Source organism: Dryobates pubescens, chromosome 1 (assembly GCF_014839835.1).
Source record: "Dryobates pubescens isolate bDryPub1 chromosome 1, bDryPub1.pri, whole genome shotgun sequence".
Taxonomy (NCBI): Eukaryota; Metazoa; Chordata; class Aves; order Piciformes; family Picidae; genus Dryobates; species Dryobates pubescens.
In genome coordinates this window covers 13,133,843-13,149,625 of record NC_071612.1, presented here as the reverse complement: position 1 = coordinate 13,149,625, position 15,783 = coordinate 13,133,843, and the positions used below count along the sequence as shown (strand labels likewise).

The window sequence follows — 15,783 nt, the reverse complement described above, 5'->3', positions numbered from 1 at the left end:
CACTTCAGCTACCTTTTCTTAAGCAAGGCCTTTCCAGCTCAATACTCTTATTGAAAAAAGATTATATATGTATGCATGTATACGTGCTTTTATATATGTATATATACATACACACAACTTTTACTGAAATTGTAAATTACTAACCCACAATCTTGACAGAAAATAGCTGCAGCTGATGGTGCCCAGCCAAACTGACATCCACAGAAACCTGGTGTAAAATCAGCTGTGTGCCACTTCACTGCAGATTATTGAAAGCAAAAACTTAAATGTGCACATTCTTGATCATACAGGGTTGTCTTTTAATTGCTCTATGCCATGAGAGTACCTGGCATAGCATGTGTCATAAGAAGCCAGTAATTCTATAAGACATTTCTGCTTATTATCATCACCTTATCAAATGACAGCTCCACCAGGTAGCTGAAAGTCAAGTGATAATCACAAACGTAATCCATCAGCCTAAAATTTATGGCAGCCCTATGAACAAATAATTTTATGCCTGGCTTTAAGAATGGGTAAATTTGAAAACACATGTGATTTTAATCTTAGAAAATAACAATAAAAAACCCCAGCAGATTGATTTAGCAGAGTAATACTAGCACCTCAACTGGGGGGGGGGGGTGGTGGTGGTGTTTGGTTAAGCTCAAGCCACAGAGAGATTAGGAGGCACAAGGTGCCTACTAGGAATGTCCTTTGTTTATTACTACCCCTGCCTAAAAACCCCAATATTAACACCTCTAGAAATAGGAGTGAGGAAGTAGGTAATTAACACAGACAAAACTGAAAGAAAAAAACCAGAATAGACACACACAGAGATGACTTCAACACACAGAATTGCTCAGTTCAGTTTGGTCATCTGTTTCCTATTATACACTTGCTTCTTCCAGCATTACTGGCTATAAGGATAACAAGACAATAGTAAATTATGACTATGTTAGGACAGCACTTTGTTCACCCTACAGCTGGTCCCACTGGGGCCAGACACATAAGAAACACAAACAGAATTTAGGTTTGCATCTTGAATGTCAAGCTAGCATCTTGCTTAACAAACTGCAAAGAGAGTAACAACAGTGGTTCACTTACAAGGACCACAACTTCCAGTAACCCCATTTAGGAAATTCTAGGCTTTATTACCTCCACACCATTTATGTATATTGAAACATGTAACAAATTAACATACCTAAAAATTAATGTAATGAAGCTCACATTTCTAGAGGGAAGCATATGGCAGACAGCAGTAATTTAATCTGTGGTAAATCAGCTATTTTCAACTGTTGAAAATATCTTCTCCTTTTTAGGCTTTTTTCATCTGCTTCTCTCCAGTTTTCAATAAACAAAATACCAGTTTACCTCAGGTTTCATTATTCCATAGTAAGGTAATTCCATCCTTAGATATAAGGAAGATTCTGTTCTCCTGAGAACAGAAAACAGAGCCCACTGATGTCAATAGTGACAAGGTCACAAATTGGTATTACAAGCAAGACGCAGTCTCACTATCCTGTAAACCATCAAGATGATGGATATTATGAGATGCCATCAAAGTAGCCCTGATCCTGGGTTGGGGGGTCATTGGGGGTGTAAATCTGTCAAAAACTTACTTTCTACAGTTAGGCTCATCCAAGAAAAATGTCTTCATGCATATGAACACAGCAGTAGTTTTGAGGGGTTTGGCCTTGCTTTCATAAACCTTTTCTTCCTGTGAAGCATAGTTCTGTGTGGGGTGGTAGATATGAAACAGCATAAATCACAAACAAGCAACACCTGGGAGAAACTGTGTCATTAACATAAAACCAGGTACTTTAAAAAAATGGAAAGAAATCCTCAAACCAAACAGGGATCAGTATTTGGATTCCTGTGTGACTTTAGCTATTTTTCTTGACTGTGCTACATACTTAGTCTCTTGGATATTTGTCCAAATAAGGCTCCTTCTCCACCTCTGCTTCCAAGAAATACTGGTTTTGACCCTTAAAAAACCCCACCTTTTCCAGTTGCACACATGGTCCCTGTCACATCCCAAATTCATTCCTTCTCCTTCTCTTGTAGATCCAAGACTATTGAGACAGATATGATAGAAATTTTGAAGCATGTAACAGCACAGATTTTTCCTCTACCGAAAGCTATTTATTACTGCATAATGTCAGACCATGCCAAATATTCAGCGTCACCACAATTCACTGGTACCCATTGCCTGAAATAGAGTATTGTGAAAATCCTTACTGTAAACAGAGCCAAAGCTTGCATCAGGTGTTTTGCCTTGATGGATTCTCCCTTCAGCACAAAAAGGCAATGAAGAGACATTTTCTCACTCCAGACACAGACTCTAGAGTTCTAAGTAAAAGAATTTAATATAAATAACGTTCAGACTTGACACACTGCTGTGTTAAAAACAGAGCACTCTTTGGGCAAATACAAGGAAAAAATCCTAGAGGTAATTGGTATTGCTACAGGTTTTATATTTGCCATATGTTTTGCTAACCCCCAATTACTCTTGTGGCTATAAAAGGTCATTAGCCACTGAATAACTCACGCTAAAGGTATGACTTCATACCTACTTGTTCACCTTCGCACTTCCATGCAAGTGTGCAGTTTTCTTCAGTCTTCATGTTGGAAAAAAAACAAACAAACAAAAGGGGGATTTGGATCTTTTAGAAGGGAAGGTTCCATGAAGGATAAAGAACTTCAGGATGCTTTTTTCCCCTCCACTATCTATTGTTTGTATTTCTACTGCTCTACCATTGTTTGTAATTGCGTGCTGCATGCACTGACGGGGTGTTCACACTAGCCAAACTTCAAATAGATTTAGTTTAATCCACAGTAGAATTCAGAAAGATATCAAACCCATAAATATGCAGTAAAAAAAATTCATTAGGAGCTATTTTAAATTAGGGCAGAAAACTGCCTGTGAATCAGAGCATGGAAGCAGGCTTATTTTCTTCTTTACAGTGACACGACTGTGGTTGATCTTTGCAAATGGTTCCACAACTACAACTTGGTTCAAATTTAAAACTGAGTAATACACCAAAGAAGATTATGTATATAAACAGATAGACTGTCCTTAAAAAAGTCTTCTGATAGCAAGTTTCTTAAGAACAGGAAGCAATATGCTTCAAGTATCAGAGGTATCACAGCAAAGTATTCATTCACTGACATCACCACTAGCTGCCATTATCTGGTTAATGGATAATCAGGAGTTTGTTTCCTTTAACTAAATGCCTGGTTACAGAATCCTTGTGCAGTATTTAAAGATCATTTTTAAAGGATTGGTAAATTGAAATAGATTATTTTAATTTTTTTTTTTGTATTAGAATGATGCCCAAGTTGTTCTTAGGAACTTTTATTAAAAATAACCTTACAGCAGCAGGGGATTCTTCAGCAAAGTCAAGCCATCAGCTGTTGCACAGTCTTCTTCACTGACACCCCAAATCTGACCTTTTCTGTTCCTCTAGTGATCTGCATTATTAGCTGGTCACTGCTCTGCTTATGAACACGAAGGAAGTTTTGACCACGAATGCAATTTTGAAGCAGCCAAGACAGCTTCACTGAAAAGGAAATCACCTTCCCTTCAATGAGGCTAGCTTTTTTTTCCTAAACCTTTACAGATGGCTGTGATTCTGTGAAGGGTCATTAGATCCAGAAACTTCTCAGTAAAAGAACCAAAAGTTGCTTAATAGCACAAAGACGATTTGTGATGGTCTGCATGCAGTTCATTTTCTGAGACCTCGTGTGCTGCTTCCTTTTCTGAACCCAATGGGTTCAAGATGTGCGATGTCTGCTTCCCAGCTATGCTTCTATCTCCTGGATGTCATTATGCACTTAAGATTTATGTTCAACTTCAAATCACGTGCAAGCTTCACACTCTAAGCAGCGATGCCCACAAACATATTGTTCTTTGGAGAACAACTCTCTGGCTCCATAGATACAACTTGGACAGAGTAGTTATGCTCTTCTGCAGCCCACGCACGATCCAGATCCACAATCCCCATGCACTGCTTTCCTAAAATGAGAGCAAAGGAGAACATGGAAACTCTAAAAATGCAGAAACATTATCAGAAATGTGCATTCCACCATTCAGTGTTAGGAAAACACATCAGTAAGTCATCTGAAAAATAAGTCCCAAACCTACTGAAGCTATCTTAATCTACTTTATTTCAACTAGACGGTCATTAATAGCTGTAAGTCATATTTGTGACTTGCAACCCTCATTCAGCAAAGACCTCAAGAAGGATTATTACCTCTTTATATAGATGGAGAAGGATAGTAGACACACCTAGTTTTAAATATTCTCAAAACTTAAGAGAAAAATCCATGCATTCATGTAAAAAATGCAGAGATAAAAATAATGCCCAGTTTACCCCTTAGCTCTCTGAATTGCCAAGCTTCTACTCCCTTTACTACCATAATTCTTTTCCTCCTGTACTGCAATCTAAAATCTGAAAATCTATTATTGAGTATCAGTTAAAACACTAACATACCAGTAATACAACATCATTGAAACATACAAATGCAGCTGCTTACAAACAGGTATACTAAATTACAAATGAAAACTAATCTTAGCTCAGATTTACCTGCAGAAAGAAAAAGGGGAAAGAAATTAAAGGGTTTTTTCTGCTAAGATGTGTGTATTACCATGCCAAGATTATGGGGTCATTTTTCATTACATAGGTACTCATTATCATTGATTATTATCTTCTGGAATATAAAACTGATTTATCAGATGATATTTTCAGCAATTTGAAACTCTCTTGCAAGAAAGATTTAGCACTTCTCTGAAGTGTTTTATCACTAATAGTCACATAGATTCAAGTCACTAACAATGAATAGCCCTGCTTCAGTCTTGAAGCCAATGAGGCCTTGAGCACAAGCCCTATGAGGAGAGGCTGAGGGAGCTGGGATTGTTTAGCCTGGAGAAGAGAAGGATCAGAGGCGACCTCATTGCCCTCTACAACTACCTGAAGGGTGGTTGTAGCCAGGTGGGGGTTGGTCTCTTCTCCCAGGCAACCAGCACCAGAACAAGGGGACACAGTCTCAAGTTGTGTCAGGGGAGGTTTAGACTCGAGGTGAGGAAAAAGTTCTTCACTGAGCGAGTCATTCGTCATTGGAATGGGCTGCCCAGGGAGGTGGTGGAGTCGCCGTCCCTGGAGGTGTTCAAGGGGAGATTGGACGTGGCGCTTGGTGCTATGATCTAGTTGTGAGGTCTGTTGGAACAGGTTGGACTTGATGATCCTTGGGGTCTCTTCCAACCTTAGTTACTGTGATACTGTGTGATACTGTGACCCTGCCTCTTTTCCTGTTCCGGACAGAACCACACAGTTAAATATATCTGGGGTCTGAGGTGAATGGAGGAGTCAGTAGTATGCATTCTATTTACCATCAGGATACAAGACTGGCATTCCAAACCACCCTCTGGAACTGCTTACCTCTTACCCCTAAATACATTCAGAATTTGAGAGCCTCATAGAATCACAGAACATTAGGGGCTGGAAGGGACGTTGAAAGATTATCAAGTCCAACCCTCCTGGCAGAGCAGGATCACCCAGCAGGTCACACTGGCACATGTCCAGGCAGGTTCTGAATGTCTCCAAAGAAAGGAACTCCACAACCTCTCTGGGCAGCCTGTTCCAGTGTTCTGTCACCTTCATAGTGAAATTTTTCCTTATCATCATGTGGAACCTCCTGTGTTCCAGCTTGAAACCATTGTCCCTTGTCCTATCATTGGACATCACTAAGTAGAGCCTGGCTCTGCCCTCCTCACACTTGGCCTTCACATATTTATAAACATTAATGAGGTCACCTCTCAGTCTTCTCTTTGCCAAGCCAAAGAGCCCCAGCTCCCTTAGCCTTTCCTCAGAAGGGATATGTTTCACTTCCTTAATCATCTTTGTGGCCCTGTGTTGGTCTCTTTCAAGCAGTTCCCTGAAGTCCATCTTGAACTGAGGGGTGAGAACCTCTCTTGACCTAGTAACTATACTCCTTCTATACACCCCAGGATACCATTGGCCTTCTTGGCCACAGGGCACACTGCTGGCCCACCATCTTTCTTCTGTCCACCCTGACCCCCAGGTCACTCTCCTCTGCACTGCTCTCCAGCAGGACAGTCCTCAACCTACACTGGCACATAGTGTTGTTCCTTCCCAGATGCAAGACTCTGCAGTCTTCACCTGTAACATTACAAGCCCTGCTATGCATCTGTTAGGTACCTCTGGAAGTTTTGGGTGGGTAGGACAAACATGCCCCCCAGTATCTGTGATTGCAGAACAGCTAATAATGCACATCATACATTAATATAGTACTCAGTCCAATCTACTCTGTCTTTCCCCAGTAAGCCAGCAGGCAGAAATACCTTCTCCTCTTCAGCCTAATCCCTTAGTTAGAAAAGAAATTCACTACTTTGCTTTCACCAGCATTATGAAATTTGGACTGATCTGTTTGTGGCTTGGAATTTGAGAAGTGTGGTAACTGGGTAGAAGACAATTTAGAGATACAATAAGAAGGTTAGGCCTGAAAAAGAACTTTCCACTTTATATGTTGCAGGGAGAAATCATCAGTTTCTATAACCACAACCAGGATAGATCCCCATAATTTACTTCTTGAGGCACTATTCTCCTATATTTGTCATTTCAAACAACATCACCTTCCATGGCTGGCTGAACAAAATGGCTTGTACACACTCCTGCCACTGACTGCAGCATCATTAGTATTCAAAGTGTGCACAATGAGGACCAGTTGGGATTGTCATAATCAGGGCCTGGTTCCCCAGGTGCTCACAGCAGAACTGTGAAAAAATATGGAGCAGTTCCGTGATCAGAGAGAATACATCAGGTGGGCTGTAGCAACGTCCACAAAACTATTCAGTATGTCTGCATTCAGGTCCCACTGCTGCATGCAGTGGATAGAACACACATGTCAGGTAAAAATGGGAAACAGAACTTTGTTTAAGAGTGAACTGCTGCATGTAGCAGCACTGGGTTCAACTGGGTATTTCCATGTTCACAAACAGTGCACAAACTGGTGATAAGTCCTGGGACAAATGAGGTGTTTCAGCCATGACAGTCACAGACAGAATGCTTCAGCACTTCAGGGGCCCATAGGCAATGAAACAAAATGCCTTCTCATTTTACTGGTTATATAAATTCAATGATAATTGCTAAAATACAGAACAAGGTGTTTTGCCACCACTTACACTAGAAAAGAAATTAAAGAAAAATATTACTGAAGAGGTGGAGATTTTTTTTTTTGAAGTTCAGAGTTTTCTCAAGCCCTGATCACACCCTGCACAAAATTAAGTAACACCAAACAAACAAAATCTCACACTGGCTGCAACACTGGTTTGATTCAGTCTTCAATCATTTGCAAGCAAAACTTAAAAGTATCCCAACAGGATTCTCATAAACACATTTCAAAGCTGAAAGAGAACACTGAAATGGGAATGATCTTCACTGAAACACATAATTATTTCATGGAACTTAAAAGAAACAAGTAACATTCTGTGGTGGAGTCACCATCATGGGAGGTGTTCAGGAGGAGACTTGATGGGGTGCTTGGTGCCATGGTTTACTTGTTTAGGTGGGTTAGATTGGTTGAGGGGTTGGAGGCGATGATCTTGAAGGTCTCTTCCAACCTGGTTTATTCTATTCTCTTCTATTCTATAAGCCACTCAGTTTAGGAAGGATGTGTCCAGAGAAGGGCAACAAAGTTGGTGAGGGGCTTGGAACACAAGCCCTATGAGGACAGACTGAGGGAGCTGGGGCTGCTTAGCCTGAAGAGGAGGAGACTCAGGGGTGACCTTATTGCTCTCTACAACTACCCGAAGGGAGGTTGTAGACAGGCAGAGGTAACCCAGCACCCAGGCAACCAGCACCAGAACAAGAGGACACAGTCTCAGGCTGCACCAGGGGAGTTTTAGGCTGGAGGTTAGGAGGAAGTTTTACACATAGAGAGTGACTGCCCATGGGAATGCGCTGCCCGAGGAGGTGGTGGAGTCACCATCACTGAAGGTGTTCAGGAGGAGACTTGATAGGGTGCTTGGTTGCATGGTTTAGTTGATTAGGTGGTGTTGGATGATAGGTTGGACACAATGATGTTGAAGGTCTCTTCCAACCTGGTGTATTCTATTCTATTCATTAACAATCATGTAGGGCAAAGGAGAGGAAGAAGATTTATATTTGGATTTTCATCAGAGCAAAGCACATGAAAGTTAAATTTGGGGAAAAACATTGCTGTTTGAGAGAGAAAACAGACAGAAGTTACAATCTTTCAAAAACATTTTCTTTGGTTCCTTTCCATTTTCAATTCACCTGGCACAAAACAGGAGACACTGTGGAGAGCTACACTGGTAACTGAACACTGACCCTTTTAAACACGGGTGGGTTGGTTTGTTTGTTTTCAAATACTGTGAGAATTGCAAAAGAGCCAACAAATTCATCACAAAATAGATAGTTATTTCAGAATGTTCTTTTTGTTCAGTGAGTATAGGAAGCACTTTGAATTTTTCAGATAAAGCTTTTGAAAAATATATGTATTAGCTACTACTGCTTTAACATACTTCCTGAGTGTTCCTTGCAAGCCAAGAACACACAGTTATACCCTGAGAGTTCCCAGCCCCTTCTATCTTTTCTGACCTGGAAACTAATTTATAGCTTCCATCAGAACACAGGAGCACATTATACCCTTTTGTTAGTCAAAGAATGCTAGAATATTGCACATTGCTTATTCCAAATACTTGAAGTGTTCTGCATAGAGTAATGAAATTCCTGCTATCTTAATGATAGCTTCTTGCATTTCTTTTTCCCAGAAGTCATTGACATCTGATCATCAAACTAAAACCTCAGGGATCAACTTACTTCTGCTGTTAATTGCACAGAAATAACCAACCAGAAGGCAGCTGCTTTTACTCAGAATGGCAATAAAATGCAAACCTGAAACACAACTGTTTACCAAAAGGCAAAAACTGAGTCATGCACTGCTGTAGCTATGTGGCAATGAGAAGGCTGGTACCCCAGGTAAGGGGTAAAGCCAAACTGTGTTCTTGGCAGTCTTCAGACTATAAAGATTTTTCACTCTTAAAAAGAACCCAAAACTTCAAAAATCCCTCCAAACCTTCTGGTTGGTTTGCCTGTTAATGTTGTTTTGGTTTTTTTTTCCCTAAAATTATGATAATCTTAATAATGGGGTGAGGGGGCAAATAGCCTTGGATGCTCTTAAGCCTGACTGTACCAAAGCTAGCTCAGCCTCTGCTACTTACTGTTTCCAGGTGTGGCATTAGATGTTTGTCCTTCTACAAGAGTTAGCATCAGTGACAAGCAGGACAGAGGGTGCACACCAAAAATCACTTCTATGAATAGTCTGTGTTTTAATGGAAGCTAAACCAGCAACAGGAATTTAGTGTACTTTACAAAGACCTCATTCTTTGTAGAGAAAGGTGGGAAGAAAACAGATGAAGCAACAAAAAACAAGCAAACAAACAAACAAAAAAATCAGTGAAATGTAAATTCTCTCTCTCATATTGATAATTCTGGGACAGTTTCTATACCATAGTTCAGAACAGCAAGAGGTGAAATGTGAAGAAACTCAATTTTTCAAGTGTTACATGAAGACAGCAACTTAATGCCCTGTTCATACTACTACTTCCTTTACATAGCAAGGGGAATTCATTACTGAGATAGTTTACACAACAGGTGTAGATACTCCTACCAATGAGCCTGCGTTCAGGTGGAAGCTGAACAGCTGTCTGATCTGCAAATCTGCAAAGGATCATGTGCTCCTAGGAAAAAAAACAAACAAAGGAAATTACAACATTTTGCCCAGCACCATTTCTCTCTTCCTAAAAATGTAAGAAAATTCTAATTCAATGTTTTCAAGTATCAACATTTTTACCAGTATCAAGTACACTATCGTGTTGAAGAGGATATAGTAGAAAAATCACCTGTGTGCAAATCCTAATTTTGACATTGCTTTGGCTTGTAAATTTGTGTGTAAATCAAGTGTTTGTCATCATGACCAAATTTCTACTCACAAGTGTTTGTCTCTTGCTAATTTTTCTCTAGTTCTTTGCAGCAGCTGAATTGGAAGCAACGCATACAAGGTAACATTCTTCAGATACATCCTGAAGACCAATTTTGTCTTCAGTTATTGATGAGCAACACAGCCTTCTTTCAGCACAAAGGGCAGCACCTCTACATCCTTTAGCAGCCCACCCAAAATTTTCAACTAGGTGCCCAGGGAGGTGGTGGAGTCACCGTCCCTGGAGGTGTTCAAGAGGAGATTGGACATGGCACTTGGTGCCGTGGTCTAGTCATGAGGTCTGTGGAGACAGGTTGGACTCGATGATCCTTGGGGTCTCTTCCAACCTTAGTTATACTGTGAATGACTGCACATTTCTCCCAAGCAGTGGTTTTTGAATCCCAGAACAATCACTTTGTGGGTCAGACTTCCTCTGCTCTGCCAAATCCATTCAGGATCAATCAGAAAATACTGAAATTAAAATTGATCCTGAAAGAAAAGGGAAAAGATCCACACTAACACAGAAACCCTCACCAACCTGGAGGCACCTAACACAAACTGGCTTTTTGCAATGTCAGGTTCTCAGCTCACCCAACTACACCGGAGCCAAGGTAAGCCTTGACACTTACCCTGAAAATCTGGACTGGCTAAAGTCTCAACTTCGAAGCTACAGAGATGATCCAAAAAGTTAAACTAGAGCCTAAGTTATGACTGCATCATCTGCCCATGATATAGTAATTAAACTGTCACATTCCCTGTTGGCAGTAATGAGGAAAAACATTCCTAAAATAATGAAATCAGTAATTATAAACTGTCTGAAACGTGTGTGTGCATAAACAGCTGACTTGCTCACTAGAACACCCACATCCTCAGTGCCTGTGGAGTTTCCAAAGCTCTTTGTGCAAAGTTACTCAGTTTTACTTTCCAATTCTCCTACAGGGAGAGTGTCTTGACAAATAAAGAGTCTCAAAATGTATCATAGTAGAAATCTGCAGCTATCACGACCTTATTCTTTGCAGTTATAAACTAATGAATTACAGCATAATGTTCTCATCAGGAAAGTTTCAGAATCACCAGACTCCTAGATGTCTTTTTAGATCTCACTAAAATGAAAGATAAGATAAATGAATTTAAAATGGGAACTGGATGGGGGGGGGGGGTTGACACACACAATGTCTGGCTAACACATGGCAGCTTTGGCTACCAGCCAATAACCTGTAACAATTTATTAATATGAAATATAAAAACACATATAGCTAGCTGTATAACAAAGGTTATTTATAACTAGGATTATTTGAGGCACCAACCAGCCTAGACCTTTTGTACAGCCCCTTACATTATTAAGAGCAGCTGTATTTTTCAGCATTGTCCTTGGCCCCAGTGACCCTCTACCACACTACTAATAAAAATGCTAGAACTTCTCCAGTTTTGACAGACCCTGGAATTTAAACCTCCATGGATTAAGAGAGTAAAAAAACCAATTTATAAAAATCACAGATCTTTTTAATGAGATTGTACACCCCATCCTAATCTAGGCATCCTTAACTTAACTTAATAGATGAGGGGCGAGCAACTGATGTCATTTAACTGGACCTGAGCAAAGCCTTTGACACTGTCCCACACCACATCCTGGTCTCCAAACTGCTGACACATGGGTTTGATGGGTGGACCACTAGATGGATAAAGAACTGGCTTGATGGCTGCACCCAAAGAGTGGCTGTCAATGGGTCCACGTCCCAGCGGAGGCCAGGGACAAGCGGAGTCCCTCAGGGATCAGCCCCGGGATCTGTCTTGTTCAACATCTTTGTGGGTGCCATGGACAGTGGCACTGACTGCACCCTCAGCAAGTTTGCTGATGACACCAAGCTGTGTGGTGCAGCAGACATGCTGGAAGGAAGGGATGCCATCCAGAGGGACCTTGACAGGCTGGAGAGGTGGGCAAAAGCCAACCTCAGGAGGTTCAACAAGACCAAGTGCAGGGTCCTGCATCTGGGTTGAGGCAATCCCAGGCACAAATCCAGGCTGGGCAGTGACTGGCTGGAAAGCAGCCCTGAGGAGAGAGACTTGGGGGTGCTGGTGGACAAGAAGCTCAAGAGGAGCTCTCAATGTGTACTTGCAGCCCGGAAAGCTAATCAGATCCTGGGCTGCATCAAGAGAAGTGTGGCCAGCAGGTCAAGGGAGGTGATTCTCCTCCTCTGCTCAGCACTGGTGAGACCCCACCTGGAGTACTGCATCCAGTTCTGGAGCCCCTATTACAAGAGGGATATGGAGGTGCTGGAAAGTGTCCAGAGAAGGGCCACGAGGATGAGCAGAGGGCTGGAGCACCTCTCCTATGAGGACAGCCTGAAGGAGTTGTGGCTGTGCAGTCTGGAGAAGAGAAGGCTCCAAGGTGACCTAATTATGGCCCTCCAGTATCTGAAGGGGGCCTACAAAAAGGCTGGGGAGGGACTTCTCAGGATATCAGGTAGTGATATCAGGGGGAATGGAATGAAGCTGGAGGTGGGGAGATTCAGGCTGGACGTGAGGAGGAAGTTCTTCACCATGCGAGTGGTGAAGCCCTGGAATGGGTTGTCCAGGGAGATGGTTGAGGCCCCGTCCCTGGAGGTGTTTAAGACCAGGCTGGATGAGGCTCTGGCCAGCCTGATCTAGTGTGGGGTGTCCCTGCCCATGGCAGTGGGGCTGGAACTAGATGATCCTTGTGGTCCCTTCCAACCCTGACTGATACTATGATACTATAAACTTCATCATTGCCACCTTCTCCCTCTGTGCTGTCAACAAGATTACTTTTAATAATATGTTAGCAAAAAAAACCATTTTCTGAACTGAACTCTGAGTTCTTCATGATCATGTGTTACAAACATATAAATGTGTTAAAAAGAATGGGAATCAAGGGAAAATACAATGGCAGGTCCAAATCCACTGTGTCACTTTTATCATCTCGATCTATGGAAGTTTATTTCCATGTAAATCAGTAATGTGTACATAGACCAGACTGTCATGAAGATGAGTGCATAACCAGGTAACTGAACTTCCCTACGTAAGTTGGAAGGAAATTTTCTGAATTTTTTAGATGCCTTCTTACTTGAGGATTAGAAAGGGCAATATCCACTTTCCTTTTACATTAAGCATTTCTGCTGTGCTTACCACCCCAGAAAGACATGGATATTAGAAACACACTAACCCTCTCATATTTCTGTTACAATGGATTTAGCATCTCCAAAATTCATTTTCATATTATAAACTCCTCTCTAGGATTTGACATGCAAACTTAGTAGAATGTTTCTGTATAGCATTGCTTTTCTCAAATGGAAACATTTTCTTTCCACATGAAGTGCATCTATCCTGCTCATCTCTAACCAGTTAAAATGCAGATCAGTACTAGTTGTCTGCTGTCCACCTCTCTGATCTTACTGCTTTTCATTCCCCTGTTATCTGTTATATATACCTTCATTCTGTCAGTTCTGCATGCCTCATTGATTTTCCCTCCCTTTTCTCCTAGACTGTCTCTACAGAAATCTTGACTCCCCAGGGGTGACTGTTTTTGAAATAATTCTGAGTAATGTTTTTAAAACAACACTGCATAAAATTCTTGCTGATGAGTATTAATCTCCTACTACTCACTATGCCCAGTCTTCTAGATATAAATTAGATGGAGAAATCTAATGCTTAGCAGAGAATTATAGCTATAAAACCAAGCATTTCACCTACAAAATGATCAGACATCACCACAGTATAAATTATTTACATCTTAAATACAATTAATTGGCACCCTGCAATCATTAACTGACACACATTAAGGCATCTTAGGAATGTACTTTATGATTTTACTGAAGAAAAAAGTAAAAGTAAAATAAAAAGGGTGGTGGAGAGAAAGCTACACAATGACATCTGCACTACTAAGGAACATTTCACATAACATGCTTCATTATTTTCCCTTTTATCATCCAATGGTAATTTATTTACATTCTACTACTTTCTGTTCAAGATCTGTGGAAAATTTTCTAGGCATAGCCTAAAACTGCCACACCTTGCAATTAACAGATAACCACTTATACTTCCCCAGCTGATGTGGAGGAATGCAGGAATCTGCACATAACCCTCTCCACCTCCAATCCTTTTACATACCTTGTAGGACAAAATTTCTTTGAACTGATGACTGAAAAAAAAAAATTAAAAAGACCAATTCAGTTAATATGTAAAAAAGCAGAGGTGCAAAATACAAGCATCATTACATACTCAAGCACATGTTAAACAAAATATCATTGCCTGTATCCTACAGAAAGGCATTAAACAAAGCCCAGAGACCATTACAATTCTAGTTCATCAAAACAGGAAGAGTGTATTTGGCATTGTCTTTTTTCATATCGATAGTCAGGGTTGGAAGGGACCACAAGGATCATCTAGTTCCAACCCCCCTGCCATGGGCAGGGACACCCCACACTAGATCAGGCCTCATCCAACCGGGTCTTAAACGCCTCCAGGGACAGGACCTCAACCACCTCCCTGGACAACCCCCTCCAGGGCTTCACCACTTGCATGGGGAAGAACTTCCTCCTCATGTCCAGCCTGAATCTCCCCACCTCCAGCTTCATTCCATTCCCCCTAGTCCTATCACTACCTGAGATCCTGAGAAGTCCCTCCCCAGCCTTCTTGTAGGCCCCCTTCAGATACTGGAGGGCCACAATTAGGTCACCTCAGAGCCTTCTCTTCTCCAGACTGCACAGCCCCAACTCTTTCAGTCTGTACTCATAGGAGAGGTGCTCCAGCCCTCTGCTCATCCTTGTGGCCCTTCTCTGGACACCTTCCAGCATATCCCATATCCCTCTTGTAATAGGGGCTCCAGAACTGGATGCAGTACTCCAGGTGGGATCTCACCAGAGCTGAGTAGAGGGGAAGAATCACCTCCCTTGACCTGCTGGCCACACTTCTCTTGATGCAGCCCAGGATCTGATTGGCTTTCCGGGCTGCAAGTGCTCATGTTGAGCTTCTCGTCTCTCGTGCTCAACACTGAGAGCTTATGTTGAGCTTCTCGTCTACCAGCACCCCCAAGTCTCTCTCCTCCGGGCTGCTTTCCAGCCAGTCATATTTTACTATTGATAAAAACTCTCTCTTTAAATCATTACAAGGTGATGTGACAGATTTCCTGGCATTTCCACATTGTCACAGAAATACTTTGCATTACACGTACACAACCTCTAGACATGTATTTTGTTTGCATCACAATAGTAGGTAGAACTGAGTAGGCAGGCAGCAGGGGGAAGTGGACAGGCTATCATCTTTTATGTTCTATCCAAAAAGGGGGGAAAAGCAAACTCCAAAATGTAGCTCAAGCCAGAGCTGAAAATTTTCTACATTGCCTTATGATACTAAGTTTCAAAATCATAGTGAATAGAAAGCCATAATTTACAGTCTTGCAGCATCTACAGCAATGGAGGTTTTCTAACATAGTGAGTATTCAAAGTCTTCACAATCTGAAACTGTAACTGGTCAAAAGTTGAAGAGCCTCAAGTGCCATCAAGGCACATGCCTGCTGATTTTAGAAGGCTTAAAATGTTATTGTTGCTTCTTTAAGAGTACTTATTTGTCATACTGTGTCACAGGAGAAAAAAAAAGGGACACAATAAGACAGAAGAATTACACTAAGAAAATGCTGTTCAATGTGAAGTTTATCATATGGACAAATCCTAAATATTTACTCTCCAAGCACTTCTGTAAGAGCACACTTTGGTATTATTAGAGAAACAAAAAATATATGACATGGATGCATAAGGGGGTTTTTAGATTTGT

At 41.3% G+C, this 15,783-nt stretch overlaps 1 protein-coding gene across 2 annotated transcripts in view; it reads right to left on the bottom strand.

Annotated features, from left to right (window-relative positions):
* Window positions 1–3,290: 3,290 nt before the first annotated feature.
* The window catches only part of GSTCD (glutathione S-transferase C-terminal domain containing), a 62,239-nt gene continuing 49,746 nt past the window's right edge, over window positions 3,291–15,783 (bottom strand). The window contains exons 9-11 of one of the 2 annotated variants that reach the window (XM_054180663.1): window positions 14,122–14,152; window positions 9,688–9,757; window positions 3,291–3,991 (exon numbers count right to left, since the gene is read on the bottom strand). In XM_054180663.1, coding sequence (XP_054036638.1) covers window positions 3,855–3,991; window positions 9,688–9,757; window positions 14,122–14,152 — 238 coding nt within the window. In that variant the 3' untranslated portion in view covers window positions 3,291–3,854. The remainder of the gene's footprint in view (window positions 3,992–9,687; window positions 9,758–14,121; window positions 14,153–15,783) is intronic. The other variant, XM_054160892.1, reaches the window with a different exon arrangement.